Source organism: Pelmatolapia mariae, linkage group LG16_19, assembly GCF_036321145.2.
Source record: "Pelmatolapia mariae isolate MD_Pm_ZW linkage group LG16_19, Pm_UMD_F_2, whole genome shotgun sequence".
Taxonomy (NCBI): domain Eukaryota; kingdom Metazoa; phylum Chordata; class Actinopteri; order Cichliformes; family Cichlidae; genus Pelmatolapia; species Pelmatolapia mariae.
The window spans coordinates 15,129,539-15,150,878 of record NC_086241.1 but is presented as its reverse complement, the minus strand read 5'-3'; the positions used below and the strand labels follow the sequence as shown (position 1 = coordinate 15,150,878).

At 40.4% G+C, this 21,340-nt stretch overlaps 1 protein-coding gene across 9 annotated transcripts in view; it reads right to left on the bottom strand.

Annotated features, from left to right (window-relative positions):
• The window catches only part of tanc1b (tetratricopeptide repeat, ankyrin repeat and coiled-coil containing 1b), a 108,845-nt gene that overhangs the window by 76,491 nt on the left and 11,014 nt on the right, over window positions 1–21,340 (bottom strand). For 5 of the 9 annotated variants that reach the window (XR_010096479.1, XM_063497185.1, XM_063497186.1 and 2 more), the window contains exons 2-3: window positions 20,612–20,705; window positions 813–1,019 (exon numbers count right to left, since the gene is read on the bottom strand). Coding sequence is in view for 6 of the 9 variants with exons in the window: in XM_063497185.1 (XP_063353255.1) it covers window positions 813–1,019; window positions 20,612–20,672 (268 nt within the window). In the remaining 3 variants the exon portion in view is untranslated. Of the gene's footprint in view, window positions 1–812; window positions 1,020–20,611; window positions 20,706–21,340 lie in introns of those variants that run through there. The other 4 variants (XM_063497188.1, XM_063497189.1, XM_063497191.1 and 1 more) reach the window with 3 other exon arrangements.

Below are 21,340 nucleotides of genomic sequence, written 5' to 3'. Positions count from 1 at the left end.
CTATAAACCTACAAACTTCCTATCCCCTCATCTTTACACTAAATAGATCAAAGCTGTAACCACTCTAAACAATGGCTTGATAGCCCACAGATGAGTGCCACATGCGAGTGGGGCCCACAATGGCCACTTAAAGGATTTCTCTCCCTTTTGCAAAGTCTCCAAAATACAAAGACTCAGGTTAAAACGAGTTCCGCCACAATTAGGTATTCCTGGCTTTGAAGCTCTCCACAACTGCTGACAAAGATGCCCTCAACGCGATGGACAGAAGCAGCTTTGGAGGATTTAGATCAAATGTAAACACACACCTATTATCAGCCAGCAAAGTGTAAACACACAGTGAAGTCGCAGGAGGCCTCCCCTTCGACACAAGGCGATCAAATACAAGGGTGAAGTGGAAAAAACAACTCTCTGTAAACAGACTGCGCCCACAGAGTAACTGCTGGGATCCAGAGTGGTCCAGCTATCATTATTTTCGATACAGTGTGACTTAGTTTTCCAAGAGTGACAAAGCTCACAATTTCTATATTTTGAGATAAATATGTTAAAAGCTGTACTAGCACTCCTGGATGGCTGTCAGCAGTTATGCAAAGGAACCTGACGTGTGATCTATTTTAAGTGACTGGATGGGTTTTCAAAAAATAGAAAGACTAAAAATAACCAAAATCACTCAACTTGGGAACAATAAAGGTTACAACAGATCTGAAAAAATATTCATAATATGAAAAATGGCAAGCATCATGCAGTTAACTTTTAGGAAAGAGAATTAGACGGTAGAGGGGGAAAAGCAAGCACTAAATTTAATCAAGCAGTACCTGGTGATCGCTTGTTACTGCGCAAGGGCATCATGTAGGACTGCCGAGGCAGCAGAGGTGAGGAGGGGAGAGACATGGACACTCCCTTGGCAAGGCTTAATCTGAAAACTTCATCCTGTGCATTAGGGAGACCACTGCCAGGCCCCTGGGGCTGGGGGTTTCCCTCAGGTGGGAATCTTCTTTGGACACTATGGCTATGAACGTCACCTGTTGAGGAGAACCACAACCTTGTTACTGCGTTTACAAAGGACGACCACTTCTGCATGCCATGAGACAGAAAGAACGACTTGATCTAGGCAAAGTCTGATAACCCTTTTCAATATTCATCAAGCCTAATCAGCACAAATCTTAATCTTGAGTGGGATGGACCAGTGAAACTGCCCTTTTTGTCAGTGTAAAGAGGATTTGCTGCACATTTCATCCCTGATATATCTTCATATAAGAAAAAGCAGAGCAATTTCAATTGTACCTCTCAGTTTTTCTGCAAGACAAAGAAACGCTGCTGTAGTAAATGGAGGAAATCTGTCAGCACGATTAAACTGTAAAAATAAATGTGTAAAATTACAGCTGGCTTGTTGCCCAGACTGCCTGTAACTATAAAACAAAGATTTGGTTAATTAACAGAAAGTGCTCGGTTTTTGTTTTTAAACTTTGGTTTAGTATGCACAGCCATGGGGGACGTCTGTATCAATAAGAAAAGTTGAAAAAGAAATACAGTTAAAAAGCTCAAATTTATGCCCTGCCTCAAGTTTTTCAAAGGCAGGCAGGACTGGACTCTTTGCTGGACCGATTCCGGCCCCTGAGCCTTATGTTTGACACTCCTAACATAGACCCACTGACTTTAGGCTTACCATATTTTCTTACTCTGCTAGTGTCTTTTGGATTTTTGTGTAGGAAAAGATTTGAAGCTTTGAGGGCTACTAAACAACCAATGTATTGCAATATGACTCTTAACACTGACTATTAGCTGTGTTTACTAATTGGTTTGCTTCATCTTGTCTCACTAATTCACACTTTCTGAGCTTGGGTGGCTTTACTCAGAACCACAGGTTGCTGTGGTTGACCACATGTAGATGTAGTCGTTTTTGTTTTAAACTATACACATAATTAAATTAACGGTCATTAAACAAATCTGGCAAAACCTTGCTCTTAGATCTGAAAAAATGCTGAATCCACTGAATATTCAATATGTCTGAACTTTTGATCTTCTTAAATTCATCTGATTAAACTATACTGCTTCAATATACCCCCGTTTCACTGCTAAAACATGAAACACCCTTATTTAATTTATTTTGGGCCAGTGAAATGGTGTCTTGCCATTAGAAAGTACATGTCTCCTGGGTTTTAAAGACTCAACTTTGCAAAATTTTACAAGGACAGCTCAATAAATGCTTTTTTTATAGTTCTAGTTATAATTTACTATTTTAAAAAAAGCATCTTAGAATGAAAAAAACCCTTAGTGTAAACTTTAGATTAAAAAATAGACCTTGGGGCTGACACAAATGAAATCATGTACCAAAACATCTCTTTTACTACCTTCCTGACTCTGAATGCCAGAAATGAAAAACCTCAGAGGAAACCTTGGCAACCTTTCCTGCAGCAGAAAGCAGTTTGGTTCCCTCAGGATGGCATTTTTGAATGTCAAAAAGACATACAGCTATCAGGTTTAAAAAAAAAAAAAAAAAAAAAAAAAAAAAAAAAAGACATCCAAATCCTTCAGCTTTTGACAAGAAAAGCAAAAGTCCCTTTTTTTAAAATCATGACCGCACAATTTTCAGTTCACCAAATGAGTTTCCACTTTACAGTACAGAGTCTTTTACATCTATTTAGTGTCTGGGCAATCATTTTACTGCTGTGCAACCTTGTTACACAGGTAAGCACCACAGGTTTGAATAGGAAAATGTTCTGGTCTCTCACTGATATTTTATGAAATTAAAATATTGAACATGAATGAGGTTTCAAAGACTCAAATACTGTTAGAAATTACATCAAAGGAATGGAAATGGAATGCCAAAAAACGCCTAAAACATGGTCATTAAAAGGCTTTCATGACCCATTCGGCTGTCAGCCTTTCACTAAATTTTACTGTCACTTGTAAACAGACCAATAACATGCTAATGGATATTTCATAACAACAACAAAAAACCCTCCCTTGGAACTCAAGGTTGGAAACCTGAAAGACACATGTAGCATGGATGGACAAACACTGCAAGGTTGAAGTGCACGTCCAAGCTTCCACAACCATCGTGCAGTGTTCCTTCCATGCCAGCACCCTGGAATGTGCTTTACCCAGGAAGCTGAGCAGTGTAGCCCACCTTCGAGCCCTCTCTTTGACAACCACCACATCTGTTAATCAATAGGCACGGCCTCCAGCCTACAAGCAACACTTAAGAGTCGTGTCAGCTGAGCTATCCCAACAACCTGCAGAGGCTTCAGCATCTCAGGGCTAAAAGAATTCACGTTTTTTCTGTGGAACTGTAAAACTCAACTATCTCAGAGGCCTCTGGCAAGGATACAGAATGCATAGAACATATCAAACAGTCCAGGAAAAATATACGTACAGTTACAACCTATCGGAAAATGTGCTGGTTAGGCTCCTGATAATTCTCTCTCCACTGACAAACAACATCCCCACTAATAGTAAGTTTTGCCGAACTTGGCCCCAATTTTCTCTTACAGTCAAGAGATTTCTGGGGTCCATTCAGGCCATAGTAAGGACTGAAGGAGAAATAGCTGTGAAAAAAATGACTGCAGAAATTTGGAGACATTAAGGAAAAGAGTGAAAACTGTTGGTTTTCAGTAAAAGGACATCATAGATAAGTCTCTCACAAGGTTGCTGGAACGACAAACAAGGATGTCTGGTAGAGGTGGGGGAAAAAGTCAAAACAGACCTGGATGTCTGAAAAACAAGGTCATAGAATGTATATTTAAACCAGGGATCATGGGCCTGTTAGAATTTCTCACGACCCCGGTACAGATGAGAACATTACGTTAGTGGTGCAAACACTGTTGTGTGTCATTGACCACAGAGTAGAGATAATAGGCAATTCACCAACTACACTAACGGTCTGTTGTTTGCAGGTATTTTAGGTATTTTGTGGAAAAAAGCTTGTGACTTCAAGAGGTGAGTTTCATTTTCAGCTCGTTATCTGTACTGTTTCCTTTTTCTCTCTGCAAGACTATAACACTGATGAATTCAAAGCTGGGAAAACAACAAGCCCTTATTATTTTTCATATGTTTATTTTGAAAACAAGGGTTGCATCCCTCATCTTGCTGAGATCCTTTCATTTTGCCACTCAGCTAGTTACAGTGTTTGTTTGTTGCCCACCACCCAAACCAGCTATGTCAGCTGAGTGTCTCTGACCTAAGACTATAAAACGTTTAAAACTGGAAGCCGAATCTATTGATGTTGTTTTTAGGCAGACAGTTGTACTAAATCACAACGGGCACAAACAGGGGAATAAAGGCTGAAGAAAAGGACTATATTTCAAGCTGTGGTAACATAAGAAATGAAAAACTCTGCTCTCAAAAGGTTTTAGTGCATTATGCATTTCATTGTATTTCATCTTTGTTTTAAAATATCCAGCCTTGTCAGATACTTTTTACTTAACCCACAGAGCTTCAGTTACCGTGTCGCAGCCTCGTTCATAAGGCTTTTTTACTCTTACCAGAGTACATCTGCCTGCACAGGTGGGCCCTCATAGGTGCAAAAACAGAGCTGCTCTTTGATGACTAATATTAAAAACACGATCCTCGTTGAAAATATATGACTGTACATGTTATGCTGCCTCTAATCTTGATGAAAGTGCATTATGCACATTTTTCTGTTTCCCTTTAAAACAAAGTATCACAATTTAAAATTGATCTCAAAGGTATCAAAACAGTTAACGTTCAGTTCACGTACAGAGGCACACAAGCACAAACTCACTGCCTGTTTAGTTCAGCTTGCAGATTATTAACACCTGCAGCTGCTGTTTGCGTGCTCAGGGTCTCTCTTCGCAATCCCGTTCAGTGGCGTGTGACGATTGGCCGTGAGCTTCAACTCTCCATGTGGCTGCCAAGCAAGACTCTTTCCTAATCTGTCCACTGCCTGCACCCACAACACTTTACTATTAGTTTTTCAATTGAAGTAGCTTTTGAAAAGATAAAAATAAAAACTTTTTTTTTTTAAATCAAGGAAAACCCCTGTAAAAAGTTCAATAACATGCACGATTTTGTTGAGTTAAAGAATAATCTAATTATTTTTATAATTTTTGCAGTCCACACAACTCCACAACTTAATATTAGCTGGTTTGCAATGTCACTGCTCTCCCTACGGCTTTCTAACTCACACGAAGGCCTAGATATTTCCTTACCTATCAAAGCACAGTAATACTGTGCATCATACACAAAAACTGTTTCCCACAATCTCTACCATGACTTTGCTCAGTACCTCAGTAAGAGTTTGATCCCTAAATGGAAAAAAACAAGTCTTGCTTCAGTGAAAACCAATCCTGCATGGAAAGACCAATCTAGGCACAGCGCCGGCTAATAGCCATGTAATCTATTTTGCAGATTTAAAGTCGCCCACTCATCATTGCCACAAATTAATATGTATGAATTTATCAACCTCAAGATAATACCCAACTAGCAATACAGATCATACGTCAGTACACCGAACGAAATAGTAACTGCCGTTGTGGTGAACCACAGTAATGTCAATTAGCTTTGGTTAAGTTTTCAAGTCTTCAGTAAATTAGCGCTGACTCCTGTCTGTAGCCTGAGGTTTGAAGAAATCACAGAAGACTCGATTGCGAGAGGGAAACTACTATTAGCAACCCATGTCTCTCTTTGGGGATATGAGTTCCGCTGGTCTGCTGGGCTAATCAGAAACAGGGACCCATTTTCTCCACGCCTCTGCCTTACCAGAGGGGACACAAAGCTGTCTTGTTTTTTAAAGGGCTCCTAAACAAAGAAGAATCCCAGAGACAGGAAGCAGAAAGGCCACAATGACACCTCTGCATGCCTGCAGACATGGAAAAAACCTGTGAATGATTCAAAGGTCACCCAGTGAAGGCCAGGACCTGTCGTTACCTTGACCTGAGTGGGACCCACTGCACGCACACTGATAGAGACACTTTAAAGGGTCCTTAGGGGAGTGTGTTTGTGCATATAACTGTGACTGTGGGTTATGCAAACAGAGATGAGACGATGCAAGGAAACTAAGTTGATTTCTCCCCAGTGGGGAGCATTTAACACAAACCATATGACAAGCCTTGCATTTCTATTGCTAATCCTACATCAATTAATTACCCCAGTGTGCCTGGGGTTAAGGCACTGACCATGTCCACCACATACATGACCACAGAGCTATCGTTTATTGTCTTTCCTCATAAAAATCTTCAACTTCAACTTGACTGTTAAAGCATAAGATGCATTTTAAAAAAGCCCCTATGTGAGTGATCAGAAGATTTTAATGTGAAACTACTTTTCATAACATTTGCGTTCTTGTGTGCAGCCAATTACATAACGTCTAGAAAACCTTAGGGTTGCAGTGCATGTAATAAAACTTTACTTTTTAAATAATAATGAAAGAACTATCATTTCTGATTCTGTGCTGGTTAATGATAACTGCAGCAGGGCAAGGCACACGCCCGCCCCTATTTAGACGGAAGCCCTATTCCAACAAAGTCCGCTCCTGGTTATGCAGTAAAAGCTGCCAGCAGGTCGTGGCCGATACAGATTTCAGCCATAATGCATGTTAAAGAGATTATGACAAAGTTGTAATTTTGGTAGTTGGTTCTGAAAACAAGAAGCGCCACATAAAAGCGTGTCATCCCAGTGCTGGTGGATAAGCAGCAGCGTGTCATGGTGACTGCGCTGCCATCTGAGCGATACCAAGTAACGCAGGAGGACACAAGGACAGAAACTCGCCAGTGCTATTTCAGTTACTTTCCAAAACCCTGGTTGGGGCAAGGCCTGCAATTTCAGCCCCTGCTGTGGTTCAAGAAATCAGCCCTTTCTAATTATACCATGCTGGCCCAGGATGATGTAAAAATGATTACAGTCTCTTGCATGTTCTTTCGTCCTCATCAAAGTGAAGGTCCAGAGCCCACGAGGACATGCCCAACCCATAAAAACAGTTCAATATTATTTCAAGATACTGATTTAGATAAATATACATTAGCATACAAATCAATTATTTGACCAGGTCAAACTATGACAACCATTAATGCTTATTCCAACAAATGTTCCAACTGGCTGACTCCTAAGTTTGCAAGAATGCCATAAAGATGGAAAAACTATCATTTTCATTAAAACTTCATAAAAGGAAACTCTTAAAACAGAATAAATAAAATACTGATATGAGTATGGGTTAAAACGGCAAAAGTATTTTAATTATGCATGTGGATAATTTAAACCTTCATTTTTCTTTCTGCTGCAAACTGATTACATTATATAGTCATGCACAAAGGCTAGTATGCAAAGTGATTATCCATACAAAGTCGTATCACTACAACTTCAAATTAATACTCCCCCACCCCGTGTGTCCCATCTCACTGCTGACTCATTTGTAATTGCCTGAAGTGAGTCTGTGTAGTGCATTTCTCCTTTTAAATCTGTGCAAACAAATCGGATCCGTCACTCCTTGTAAGCAAATGCATTTGCCTTGTGAAAGACACGGGCCTTTTGCATTGTCCTACAAAGGTATACTGCTTATGTAGCTTATTTGCCTCTACTCTGTAATATCCAGTAGTTCACTTCACTGTTAAAACAGAATAACTGGACAGTTATCTAACAAAGTGCCAACACCCTTTCTCTTACACCAAATTAAAAGCATGCCCAAATATATCAGGACATTCTGTCACCTACACCTACCTCTCTTTCTATAAAATGACATTTCCACACCAGTCACTTCAAATTTTCACAGCAACCTTGTCACCATTCACAGACAATGAACTAGATTAAACCCTAATGAAGGGAGGGATTCATACTGACTCATTGGCTTGTGATACTATGTTATGACTGACACAAATCTCAGTGAACAGTTAGTATACTATATATGCTACACACAAAATAACCAATTTACCAAAGAAACAGCATTGTCTCTATTAATTTATCAACTTGCCTGCCCCCAAAATATAAAGTTTACAGTGCAAACTATGATATAACTCAATGCAGTCTGTTGAGATAACAAGCCACAATACATATTTTTCCCCCCTCTGCACACACATACTGTACCAAACTACAAACTCAGTCAAGTATCAGCTTCTCACCAGTTAATTTTAAGCCCTACACACAAAATGAAGAAAGACTATAATTAATGCAGATTCTTTCAGTCAGCACACAAAGCACGATGACCATGGAACAATCCGCCAAAGAAGAGAATTCTTTCGCTAGACTGAGTGCCAATGTGGATTTACTGTGTACTTCCGAGACCAAGGTGACAGTCTCACAAAAGCTGTCATGGTTAACACACAGAAACCCGCAGAGAGGAGAGAGAGAGAGAGAGACAGACAATAAAGAATACAGAGTGGGGGGAGGGTCCTCAGTACGAGTCATCTATAGTGACGAAGGACAAATTGGATGTAATATGTTAATAAGACGCAAAGCTGTCTGGTTTCCAATACCAAAAAAAAAAAAAAAAAAAATTACTTGTTGCGGCAAAGTAATGCAACCAATCTGGGAAACACTGAGGAGGCATCATTGCTTTCCCCATGAGGCCCTTCTCATTTCAGACCACTTTACTCAGTCAGTGGTAGCCATAGAAACGGTCAAAATACTGTACAAGGCAGCCTGAGAAAAGGCTGTAAAACATAGACTGATAAAGTGATAAATAATAAATCCCACCGACTTGTTAGCTCTCTTTCTATGGCTTTTTTGTTTCGGCTTTTCCAGTTTCAGCCCAGGTTCATTCTTGAAATAGTGTCATGTGTGACATCTTGGCAGGATTTTTCCCATTTCAATGACTTCCTGTTTGCTACAATTAAAGTAAGGCATTAACATCCTCCCAACGGCCATGCCGCAAGATTTTAATTTTGCCTGCAACCATCAAATTTCATTAAGTTTTCAAACTCTCTAGAGATATTCTTCTCTTACTTGTTTTCACAGGATTACTTATCTATCCGTGTGGTCCCTGAGGAGAGAAAGCAACTCTGAAAGTGTCTTTAGTTTTAGCTTTTTAGAAACAGGAAAGCTTTGATTTAAATGCATACGTACTTGGTAATTAGGTGCTTTATGCAATGTTAAGATGCTGCAGGCAAAGTAAGACTGCAAAGGGTTTTGGAGCTAGAAACACTAAGATTGTGCGATTCGCTCTCTTTCCTCTGAAACACAGCTCTGCAGTAGCCCGAGCTCTGGAATGCCTTCCCCACTGGCCCCTGGGGAAGTGTGACTGAAAGGGAGGAGTATGTGTGGGTCTTGGGGGAAAAGAGGAGGAGGAGGTGAAGGGTAGCACTGGGCAGGCACCATGACATTTCCCATTCCTCTTCACAAATTGCCAATTTAAGTGGGTATGGGAAAAAGATATGAACCAGACAATATCTTTGCCATGTTTTATTTTAAGATTTGTGACAGGGAAGCAACCAGAATGCCAATAAAGGGGCTGAGAAGCAGAGCAGAAAGACAACAACCCACATATTAGCAGAAACACTAAAATGAAGTAGATATTAAATTATACATTTCTCACTGAATAGGAAAGCCATAACCAAAATCTACCAAATACCAACAATGTACTTTTTTCCTCAGAGCTTGTCTGATATGCTGAAGTGGAAATCAAAAATACAAACAATGTTTGACATAAACACAACAGCCAAGTTTTTTAAGCATTTTTTCAATTTTAAATCATCTAACCACAGAAAAACAGCCTCTGGTCAGTTTACTAAAGGAAAATTCAATCATTCTTATTTTGATAGTGCAGTCACCGGGTAACTCTGGCCCTTCATACCCTGTGCTTTCCTACAGACAGGCTGACCAGTCAAGAGTCTTTGGACAAACTTTAACTCTTACCATTTTGGACAAAGTTATAATTGTAGCGTTTATTCATTGTTCTGCTCTTCTGATTTGCTCTGAGGATGAAGGGAACACTAACTAGAACCTTCAGCAGGTGCAGGACTTCTTCATGTGCCACCAGGACAAGTTCATGAAGTTAGATTGTAGCTGGTAATTAAAGGCTGAGGCGCTGCAGGGTCACTAGGAAGGCAGCTGATTGTACTGCTCTGTTATTTGTCACAAAGAAATTAGCAATAAAAATATCTATTGAGGTGTATCTTATAGAGATCCTTAATCATCTAAGACAGATTTGCCTACTTTAGTGTGCACTTATGTGCGTGCACGTACATGAGTGCATGGTCTGCTCTGCACCTCTGCCAGGGATCTTTGCTCTGAACCAAGGGAGGTGAAATTAATTTACCCAAGTGGCCACAGGAGAAACTGGGACTGTTGTGGAGGGTCACACCAAGAAGCTTATAGAGAGATAAAATGAATATTGAGCAGAACAGAGTTTAGCTTACTGGTGTGGCCCTCCACAACAGTCCCAGTCTCTCATGTTGCCCGCACCTGCAGCTGAACTCATAGTGCTGACAGTAGGCCTGCCTTGACCAAATATTTTCCTTACCAAGTGTTATCTGTTAGTTAATGCAATAAAGAAAAAAGGCGCCTGTTAAGGACACAAAAGTGGTAGTGATTCTAAATATAGTGCAACAACGAGTAGGGAGGCCACACTAAGTGGATAATGGTGCACTACTTGCATGTCTGAAATCATGTTTAAAGTCAACAAATTACAGGTGAACGTGATCTTCCTGTGACTGCCTGGTCCAAAACCTGTACCATGTAGCGGTTGGTATGTGTAAGCAGCAATGGCTATCGTGACAAGTGTCAGACAGTTGCCACCTTCTGACACATTCCCTAAGAGTTACATGCCCATTACAGGGATCACGGGTCTTATTTCACAGTCTTGATTATCTTTTTCCCCCCAATTTAGAAGCTTTTGTTCCATTAAACAGCACATTTCCCTTTATTCCTTTCCCCAATGTGTGTCTACCTGCCTATATATGAAAAGGGGTGGAAATCAGCCTCCGCATGTGCAGGCAATTTCACATTAATGAAGATTTATAGAAGATGACAATGGGTATACTAGAATTTATGAATACAATGCACAAGTCTGGGTCTCCACATAGATTTATGCATCTGACAGATTAATGATGGTGTGATTCTGCAAAGTGTGTGTGTGTGTGTGTGTGTGTGTGTGTGTGTGTGTGTGTGTGTGTGTGTGTGTGTGTGTGTGTGTGTGTGGTGGGTGGGGCAGAAGTGTTTTTGAGTTAAAAAGAACAGACAGAAAATCTTTGAGGACCTCTGGTAGCACATAGAAAATAAAAGGGTATTTAAGTCAAACCTAAATCCTGCGATGTGAAACATATTGTGTTGCCAAGAACAACAACAGAACCACTTGCAGTTTTCTAATTAGACAAACAGAATGCAGAAGGATGCTACCAATCTATTTCACAGGTGCTCCAGCTGGTTGCGTTTCCTACAAAGAAAAAAAAAATTATTACACTCTTTCAGATTAGCATAATGCAGCCAAAAGACAAAAAAAGAAAACAAAAGATGTACATGACACAAATGCAAATGTTTTACCATCCATGGAAATCCAAATGAACCCAGTGTCCATGCTGAGTTGTCGAGGGTTTGACCTCATTTCATCAGAGCTTTAGAATAAATTATGGCACATCCACTGTTGACAGTCTTGGCTGGAGAGTTATTGATATTCATGCTGGTAGAATCATGTTTGAATGTCTCTCTGCAGGCCTCCTCAGTACCCAGACTAGACAAGTGGGACACTGTTCACTGCCAGACTACAGGGTAAATATCCCTCTCGCCTCCTATCCATCCTCGTATGACACTAATCAGCCTTTTGAGTGAACATCAGGGAGTAAGTTGTTTTCTGTGCTTTAAATTTTTTAACTTGAGTGGCACTAACCCAGCAAGAGGTGCATTCTTAATGAATTATTTATATTCTATAGGTGCAGCAAAGGACTTGTAAAGAATATAGCTGTAGTGTCAGGGTCGACCAGTCAATTGTTTGGTCAATAGACTCTCACCTGAAAAAAATTCTCAGTGGTCAGAAAAGGTCTAAATCGATAGCTGTGTAAGACTGAACCGATATCTTTGGCAGTAGTAGGAAAAGACCACCTTTAGAAGAAAAAAGAAGGCATTTTATAAACTCCCCTGCCTTTTTGCAACTTTGGAGTCAACCATACTCAGAAACTCTGTTAAGAGCCTAAGTTTAATGTTTAAGTTTACATTGCATTGGCTTCAAACTAATTGGCATTATATAAAAGAAGAAGATCGGTGTGTTTGAACTTGAAAAACCAACAAAGCTGACATTATTTCAGCATCAAACAACAATTTAAAAATTATTTATAATGCTGAAAATACAAGCTTTTAATGTCTAATATCAATTTAGGCCAACAAGGCAAGCAGATAGTGTACCTAACAAAATGTAGAATTAACTGGTTAATGATTATAGACAATTTCAGTCTACTGAAACACTGGTGGACTTTAGTGTTTTTATGTTTCTCTCTGGTCAATGGTCTAGGTACAGAAGAAGTTTATTTTATTTTTTTTACTGATGCAATTAAAAAGGGTTGATTTGTGGTGCTGCTGAGCAACTGACCCATTAATCTTTCCACAGTAATACCATAAAAAAATTCTTGCATGGGTTTTACATAGGGGTTAATTGCAACGGCATCTTCTCCAACTCACGGAAACAGCTGTCACACAGGACAGATGGACAAGCCTAGCCCACGCATCTAAGCTATGATCAATCATTTTAATACTGTGAACAGAGCTCGGGGAGCCACACCGCTGCAATGTGGATGAATTACAATGCTGTCTGATGAGGGATGGACATGACTTTACAGCTGTCCCGCATCTTTTTTTCCCCCTTGATACTTCTGCAAAAACCTACAATTTCTCACTTTTATCTGTTAGAAATATTAAGAAGCTACTCTGAGACAAAAGTGGGGTTTATTTTCAGACACAAGTGCAAAATGTGGTCTGGAGACCTAGGTTGCCATGGAGATGTGGTTTAACAACAGATTTAGCTTGCCATTAGCACAGACCATTAGGCACAGCTTCATCTGGGGCCAGGTGAGGTCATGAGAACACCAGTAACCTCTGGACAACAGCCTGTTCGGTAATGTTAAATGGACAAGGATGCGGCACAAAGGCTGTTCACCAAATCCTTGCAAAGAGCCTAATCCCATAAGCAAACAAGGACCAGCGAAAAGCTTGCAGCTTTGTACTCTTCATGGTCAGTGGGAAATCTGTGCAAATTTAGCTTCAATCAATCTTGCCTCAATTCATTCTCAGAACAGAAGGAACTTTTCAACAAGCACATTTATTTTAAAGATTAATAATATATTTAAAAGTAGATAAACCATTCGGGCACCAAGCAGGTCTTTTTTAGGAAGATCTTCAACTGCATATACTTCCAAATTCAATTCTATGCTTTTGTCAGTTTTGAGCAAACTCTGAGCAGACAGAGTTTTCAAATAAAAACCGATCCAAAAATAACACATTTATTAGAAGACTTTTTAAATGTGAAAAGGAAGCACTCAATGCAAACTGCTCCTACTTGAAGCAGTTATCCTCTGTTCCTTTGAGGGTGGGCACAAAGGAACCAAGGTCATTAGTTCAGGCTGCTGCAAACCCTCCTGAGCTAAGGATGGCAAGACATTCATCTGCAGGCACAATTACAAAAAAGGAAAGAAAAAAAAAAAGTCTGTGTTCAGAAATGCAGAACAGAGCAGCGCAGAGCAAAGTAGGTTTAAAGAGAAAGAAAGGGGGGCCCCGAGCCCAGGACTGAACAGAGTTCTCAACAGACACCCACACAGACTTTTCTGAGAGTCAGACACTGTGACAGCATGGGCTGGTGTCTGCAAAGAGATGGCAGCAGATGAGAAGGAACCCAACCCTCAAAACGCTTGGAAAAATATCAAAGCGAAGCAACGAACAGCTGGCACTTTGTAGTATCTCCTATGGGTGACATGATCATCTACTGCATAAAAGGAACACTTTAGGTACTTATTTAAATCACAGACAATGGCTGAGGAAGGTATGAAAGCAAAACAGAGGAGAGGAAAAAAAAAAAATCAGACAGAAGGAATGTGTCTGCCCAGGAAGGTCACGCTGTAATTAGAAAAACCTGTGGCCCGCTGACCTCTCCAGCCAATGAACTGTCATGACAGCCACTATCACCTCTTCAAAGACCATGTGAAAACACGCGGGCATGTTAACTGATAAACTGTTTTTTCTAGTCTTTGAAGTAGAAAAAACTGTTTGCCGACTGATGGGTGAAGGGTGAGGAGTGAGCAGAAAGAGAGTGGGATAAAGGGGGGGGCGCTATCCACACACTGTTGCTATGCTGTACATGCCATCGCTCACCGATTTTGCAAAAGACTGTATTTAAACAAAGTTACTGTGACGTCGCCTCCTAGTTTGGGAAGTCATATTTTGAAGTCGTGAGTGGAGCGGTCTGGAGATTGTCACCATGTTTTTTGATAATGACTGAATCTGTATCCTCTTTCAGAGAAAAGCTGTGAACAAATGAATGTAAAAGTCACAAAGGCCATACTACCATGACCTCTTATCACTTTAAACTTGGCGCAAGTAGCATGGGTAGACATCCATGGGACTATGACTGTCTGTGCCTCCGATCTGGATCTTTATATGCTGAAAAAAAACTTTTTTAGTATCTCTCCAAAAAAAGGCAACGTGTCAACATGAATCTAACATAAGCAACAAAAAATAAAAAATGCAAAATTTCAAGAACATCATCACTCTTTGTGCTCAAGTGCTATAATTTGCTTATGCACGTTGTTTAGCTGTTAATATGACCTGAACTTAGTTTGTGTCTTCCAGCTGTTCCTAGAAGTCTTTCTTCTGACCACAATCACACGTGCACCACAACAGTTTATTACTTATAGTAATTTCCACTAAATGGTGATAGGATTAATGAAGATCTACGAGAAAATGTTATTGTAAAGGAGAAGCAGGTGAGAGCTTTCTTTTTTTGTTCTTTCAAAAAATGTTACATTTTGTGCATTTCAGTGTTAGGGCAAGGAAAAAAGAGAAGCAACAGACTTGAGGTTGTCAAAGTACAGGTTGTTAATATGTGCTTTTCCTGGAAAATGTTAGACAGCTTTAACAATCAAAAATAGCTTGACAGTCCAAAATGTATATATATGGAATGTGATCAAAAATGATTACAACCATCACTCTTAAAAGTTCTTCATTATGTGACGCTAAATGTCCTGCTCCTAATGTTTGTTGTAGCAAAAAGTAACCTCGAGGTGGGCCAACCAGGTTCACTGCTTTTCCCTGGAGTCCATATTTTGCTTTTCAGAAGGAAAGACAGGGAGTGTCTAATGTGGATACACCTGAGGTTTGTGGGCATCTAAGTCTGCATGTGTGTTTGAGTGTTTGTGCATTTGCACATGAGTGTGTGTGTGTCTAAGTGAAAGATGTGGTTTGAGCTACGCCCTGCTAATCGTTGCCTGCTGGCTGTGCAGTGCTTTGATAGCCGTGTAGGTCTGTGCACTGAATGGTCTCCTTTGTAAATCAGGTGCATTCTTTCTCCACCATTTCAGGTCCTACCGCAACTGCCTGGACATGAAAAACTACATAAACATGACTGGGAGCAAAATGGGAAACAAAAACCCATTTCACACCTATCACCAGTTCTATTTGAAATTAAAAAAAAAAGACATTACAGGGGAATTCAAACACAACTGTAGAGGTGATTTTAAAAGCCTATTTATCACAGATTATTCAGACAAAAGCTGAAGGTTATCACTATAGGCAATCTAGAGTCTCATACCTGGAAGAGGATTTTTTTTTAAGCAGTAAAATCAAGAGGTTATGACAAAAGAGAGAATGGTAATGTTCTGAGCTTTACAGATGATGGGTTAATCCAAGGATATTAACAATGTATTTTCAGATTGTTTGACACTCATTTATTTTCTGGTTGTTAAGTGGTTGTTCTGTAATGGTCACACAGCGAATGAGCTCTGGAAACTACACTTCCTGTAGCTAACCTTTTTTGTTCAACAGATTAACCTTACATATACTCACAGAGGTTTTCTTTAAGTTTTCTCACAACCACAGGCCAAGGAGGTAGCGTTTCTCCAAATGTCTGCGGATAATATGTATAGAGAAGAGCCTGCCACCCAGCTGTTCAGTGAGAAAAATACAGACAGTGAGGCACTGGAACTTGTGGCAGATTCTGCACCTAGTGGTGTTTGTTAATGTCTGAGTGGAGTGTTAGACATCACGAGACGGTGAAAGAATTTACTGTGATCCTAAACTCGCACATGAAGACTGCACCCAAAGCAGCAAAGAACAAAGGCCTCAAAACCTGGGCCTCACGCATTGACATCACACACATCCTCTGCAACCAGACAATGAAACAAAATTGTGGGGCGAAAGCAAGTCTGTTTGAGTGTTTTCATTCTGAACCGACGCCATCTCAGAGCAAAGATAACATACAACCAAGCGGGATTTTACATTTCCCTGTAATGAAAAAAAAAAAGCTGCCTTTGTTTGAATGAAGAACCTTATATCAAAAGCTCCTTTATGTTTGGACAAATAACTCAGCCACCTGTGGTTATTGTTTACAGAGGGAAGTCTTCCCCTAACCGTAAAATAATCCTAATGCGGCAGCTGTAACAGAAAGAACTCCCTGGAATCTCTGCAATGCCAGCTGTTCTTCTAACACTGTACCTCAACAGAGAGGTGATACACGAGTATGCAGAGCAGAGCTTACAATAAAATTCACAATAGATGTGAAATTTTACAACATAACAAACCAAAAAACTCTTCCCCTAAAATATGACTCGCTTTTCTGGCGCCTGCCTTAAAAGATTTCATCTATTCCATCATCACAGCAGTATTTAAAAATCAGAAAGATACCTAAACAAAAATCCTGCTTTGTTAACCAATTTGCTGTTGTCTGACCTTTAGCAACAAATCACTGTTTTATGTCAAAACACCCAAGAAGCGCACAGAAAGTGCAGAGACAGCACGTACCATTCTCCGCCACAGCTGAGGCAACAAAGTTCTTAATGCCCTCTCTTTCTCTCTCTCAAACACACACACACACACACATAGAATGACCAGTACTTTGAACGCGGGTCTTTTAGATCACTTAGATTCCATAAATTTTTCACTTAATCTTCCTGAAATTCAAAGAGGCTGCTCAGGCCGTGAATCGCTTTGAAATGGAATTAAAAGACTTAGAAATTTTGCAAGTCACTGAACCGGTGACAAATTTTTGTTGTTGTGTAAAGCTGCTTATCGTCATGTGTTTGAAGAGCCAACACGTTCTATGCCGTATCAGACCTTGATGATAATAAAAGTAATGTGACCAAATATTCCCTTGATATCCCTTGAAAAAAAAAGAAAAAAAAAAAAAGAACAAAGTTGCCACGTTTTATAGGGGACGTAGTCATTTTCGTAGATTGGTTTAACTGGAAAATATAACCACATCTGGAGGTTTGTGTTTTCCTTCACATTTCAATGATTAGACCCACAATTCCTCCCAATATTTGCAAACTAGGGCAAGTGGCTGGCCATTATCTGTGGGGACATAAAGCAGGGATTGACCCCAGGTCTCAGGTCAACAACAGAGTAGCTCTTCCCGGTCCAGCCAGGTGCATGTGTGGCTTCTGTCTCCATACTGACAAACAAAGGGAGAAAAGTCCTGGCAACTGCTGGTAAGTGCATATCCGTTGTGTGTACAAGGCTGGTGAATGTGTCGGGAGTCGGAGGAATAAACAGCTGAAACTGTTACCTCAAAGAGTGGACAGCTAGTGAGATTAACACTACATCACCCACAACAGACAGACAACTGTGTGACAGCTGCTTCAAGCAGCACACGGAGCTGTAAGCCTAAGTAAGTGGGCTCTCATTCAGGTATTACGGTAACACACGGTCACACTCAGCAATTAAAGCCGAGCCAAAAATGCAATTTTCCTGGATTTATCAGCACGAACTGATCTGAAGAAAGCAACAAAAACAGCACGACTATTTACTCCTCTCAGTACAGTAAGGCTTCAAAAGGAGAAAGCTACTGGGGCCTCTGTGAAGGGTAAAGAAATGGGCCACTAAGGCCAGTTTGCCAGAAAAAGCATTAAATCTTGGTGGAAAAATGTAGACTCACATGTCTTAACAAAGGTCCTTGGTATGATCTAAAAAACATGGTGACAAACTATGTACTTTACAGGCTGCTAAAGAAAACCAGCTGATTAATTACTTGACTGAACTCCAACTAAGACAAAAAGTTGTCTCCAAGGAACTCACCCAAAGGAAAGTCACCACCATGCAACAGCATCTTGAGAACATAACTCTCCTTTTTAATTTTTGTTAAGTCCGACTGCTGTTATATTAAAAATTAAAGAACAAAGCAGAGCAATTTCATATAAACTCGTGTCATGGCGAGACAGCATCATTATTTCTACCAACCTGATCTTTAAATAGAGGGATGCACCCTCCCAGCAAACACCAGCTACAACAACATTTTAATCTTTATAATGCAATAATTTTCCCAGCCTCCCAAATATCAACTGTAGTGATTCCTATACACAGCATGTCCCTGCTACAATTACCCAGCTCTCAGAAAATGAGAACATCAAAAGGCAACTACCCACAGCAAACTAGTGCCCACTCATGGAATGGCAGACCATAAAAAAGTACTTAAAAGGGATTCACATGGTCAATTTCAAACAGATTCCTTGCAGATTGACTACAGGAGAGGCAAGTGGGAAGGAGGAGGAAACGAAGGAGGAAGGACCTAGGAGGAGCACAAGATGGAGAGACTAAATTAGCAAGCTGTGTGTTTTTGTGGTCTTGGCAATGGGGAGATCCCAAAGGAGAGCTAATGACTGTAGTGGTATCTGGCATGGGGGCCAAGTTTCCTTTACTGTTTTAAAGTCGCCTCCAGTCCATAGCCACCAAGTCATGACCAACATATGCTGAGCTCTCGTGCAATTATACGATTATCAAGGTCGTTCCTCCCACTTATTTCCATTATATGCTGCTGAGCAGATTTTACAGACATTTTGTCCTTCTGGATCTTCTGGAGAAAGGAAAGTCTGTAGAGTCCAGCCTCTAAGGACGCTGTGAGGGCCAGAAAAACCCCCCCAGACTTATAAGACTAATAAATAATCATTTAAAAAATGCATGTACATAATGCGTAGTGTATCCAATCATCAGGTTATACATAAGTATTACCAACTACATTTTAAGTCCCAGGAAGGACAAGATTATAAAGAGATGATCTGACAGCAAATTTTTATGACATTACCTACATTTCATTGAGGTCAAGTAAATAAATAAACTGTTAAAGCCCAGAAAATAAAGATATATAACAGATATATAGGCCCCATGCAGGCACAACAGTGGGGCAAAGGTAGCAGTTGTAGCTGACCTCTCAACCGTAAGAGCCCTAAACAACAGAAAGGAGTGGCAAGACTTTTATTGTCCCAGCATGAGAAAAGGAGGCAGAGCCACTTCAGCTTGATGGATGGGTTCCAACTGGGAAAGTGAGGCTGGGGATAAAGACTTGTATCCCGCCATAAAACTCTGCTGCTCTTGGTTTTCACACACCTAGTAACTTCTGTGTTTAAGTGTGGAATAACAAGAAAATTACGCTATCTGAGTGATTCATACAGGCTAGACAGGTTGCAACACCTTCATTAAGGAAAATGTATACAAAGCTGCAGTGCTCAGATCTCACTGTACTGGAAAGCAGTCGAGGTGATGTGGTGAAGTATTGTGTGTGTGTCTGTGGAAAGAAAGTCACTGTTTCCCCTTTAATTTTACCACCGGTTGTTGAGTGAAACAATCACATCAGACAAAGGATGATAGAGCACGATAGATGGAGCTATGAGACATCTACCGTGCACACTGTAGACTGTTTGAACCAGACTTCTGAGGCAAGCCCTCAGGTGCTAAAGCAGGTCTAGGCTGGTAGGTGCAGTATAAGCATAAATGGTCAACCTGCTATTTAAAGACACGTCTTCGGAGAAGGCCATTGCACGTACAAGTAAACAATGTATTGCTGAGACTGACTCATGATTAGTCATTTTGGAAAGGCCCGATGCAAGCTTCCAAAGTGAAACATCTGTTATGACACAACGGTCACATTGCATCTCCAGTCAAATCAAAGACAGAAAGAAAGAAAGAAGGTATCCTGCTCTGATCTCACAGTTATAGATGTAGCAATGGCTGCGTGATTTCCGTCTATGGCACGCTGTGTCACCAGTGACCTACAACGCGTGAGATCATATAGCTGTCATTTTTTCCCACACCATCTTTTACCAAAACTGGAAAACTCCCTGCATAGAGGACAAGTACAGGAAGAGCTTTATAGTTCAAGTGCACATCTTAGGTTTTTCCTCAAGTACCATTCTAGTTATGGCAACAGTGTTTACAGATATCTAGAAATGAAGCACTAGTTTGTTTTTGTTTTTTTTTATAGGTCAAATGGAAAAAGTGATTTTTTCCCCCCACCATCAGTTTTGTATACTTGCCAAGAGCACACTTCAGATTTAGCTTTCTCTTCTGTTCTCTTCAGCTCACTTAACTCACTTCGGTTATCACATTCTCAATCTTTAACTAGAAGGCCATCTGTGAAGGGTACTTCATAAAGCTTAGTCAGGAATGAATTTATAAACTCTGAATGTAGCTTTAGGGTCTTGGTGTTTGGGGTATCTGATTCCTGGATCCTAGCTGTTTTTCTTCCAGATTTTACACATACCTGAATCCTTCTTGCTCCCCTTGCCTCCATCTCTGTTCTTCCTCAGCACTGCCTTGAACATGGCAAGATTCCTGGAATCCTTTCTGCAGAGCCCCTGGGGTTAAAGCAAATAAAAATATTCATTAACCCACAGTCACAACTGGATAACTGAGATGCATCCATTGTCAGTCTAACAAAACAGAGGCCGTTTTCTGTATTCACGCGCAAATAAGAAAACAGATTGAACACACGAGGCCTTTTTTGTTGTTTTTAAATCAAGAATTAAGCAAAAAAACAGGCCAAATGTGTCCTCAAGCTTGGAACACAGCAATGGCAAAACAGTGTACTGTATATCTGCATTTCTATCTGTTTAGCTGGCACTCGCCCGGGAGTGTTCCCACAGCACTCCCACTCCTGCAGGTCATCAGTGGAGGGGAGCATGGAAAGAATGCTCTAATATTTAAACAGAAAAGGACAAGTTCTGCTATCTTGTTATGCAGGAAAACAGTCGGTCGAATGCCCTGAATTCCACATGCAATCGACGCTACGGGGCTGCACTTGGGTGTTTACAACTGATATCCATGGTTCCTCCCAACCCTGTGTTCATTTTGAAACCTTAGAGTTAAACGGTATAACATGAACTCAAGGTCTGGCCTGGATGTTCTTGCTTACTTTGGGATTATTTATAGTCTTTACGTAGCTGGACGACAGTAAAAACATTCATAACACAGCGTTGCCTAGAACAGTTAA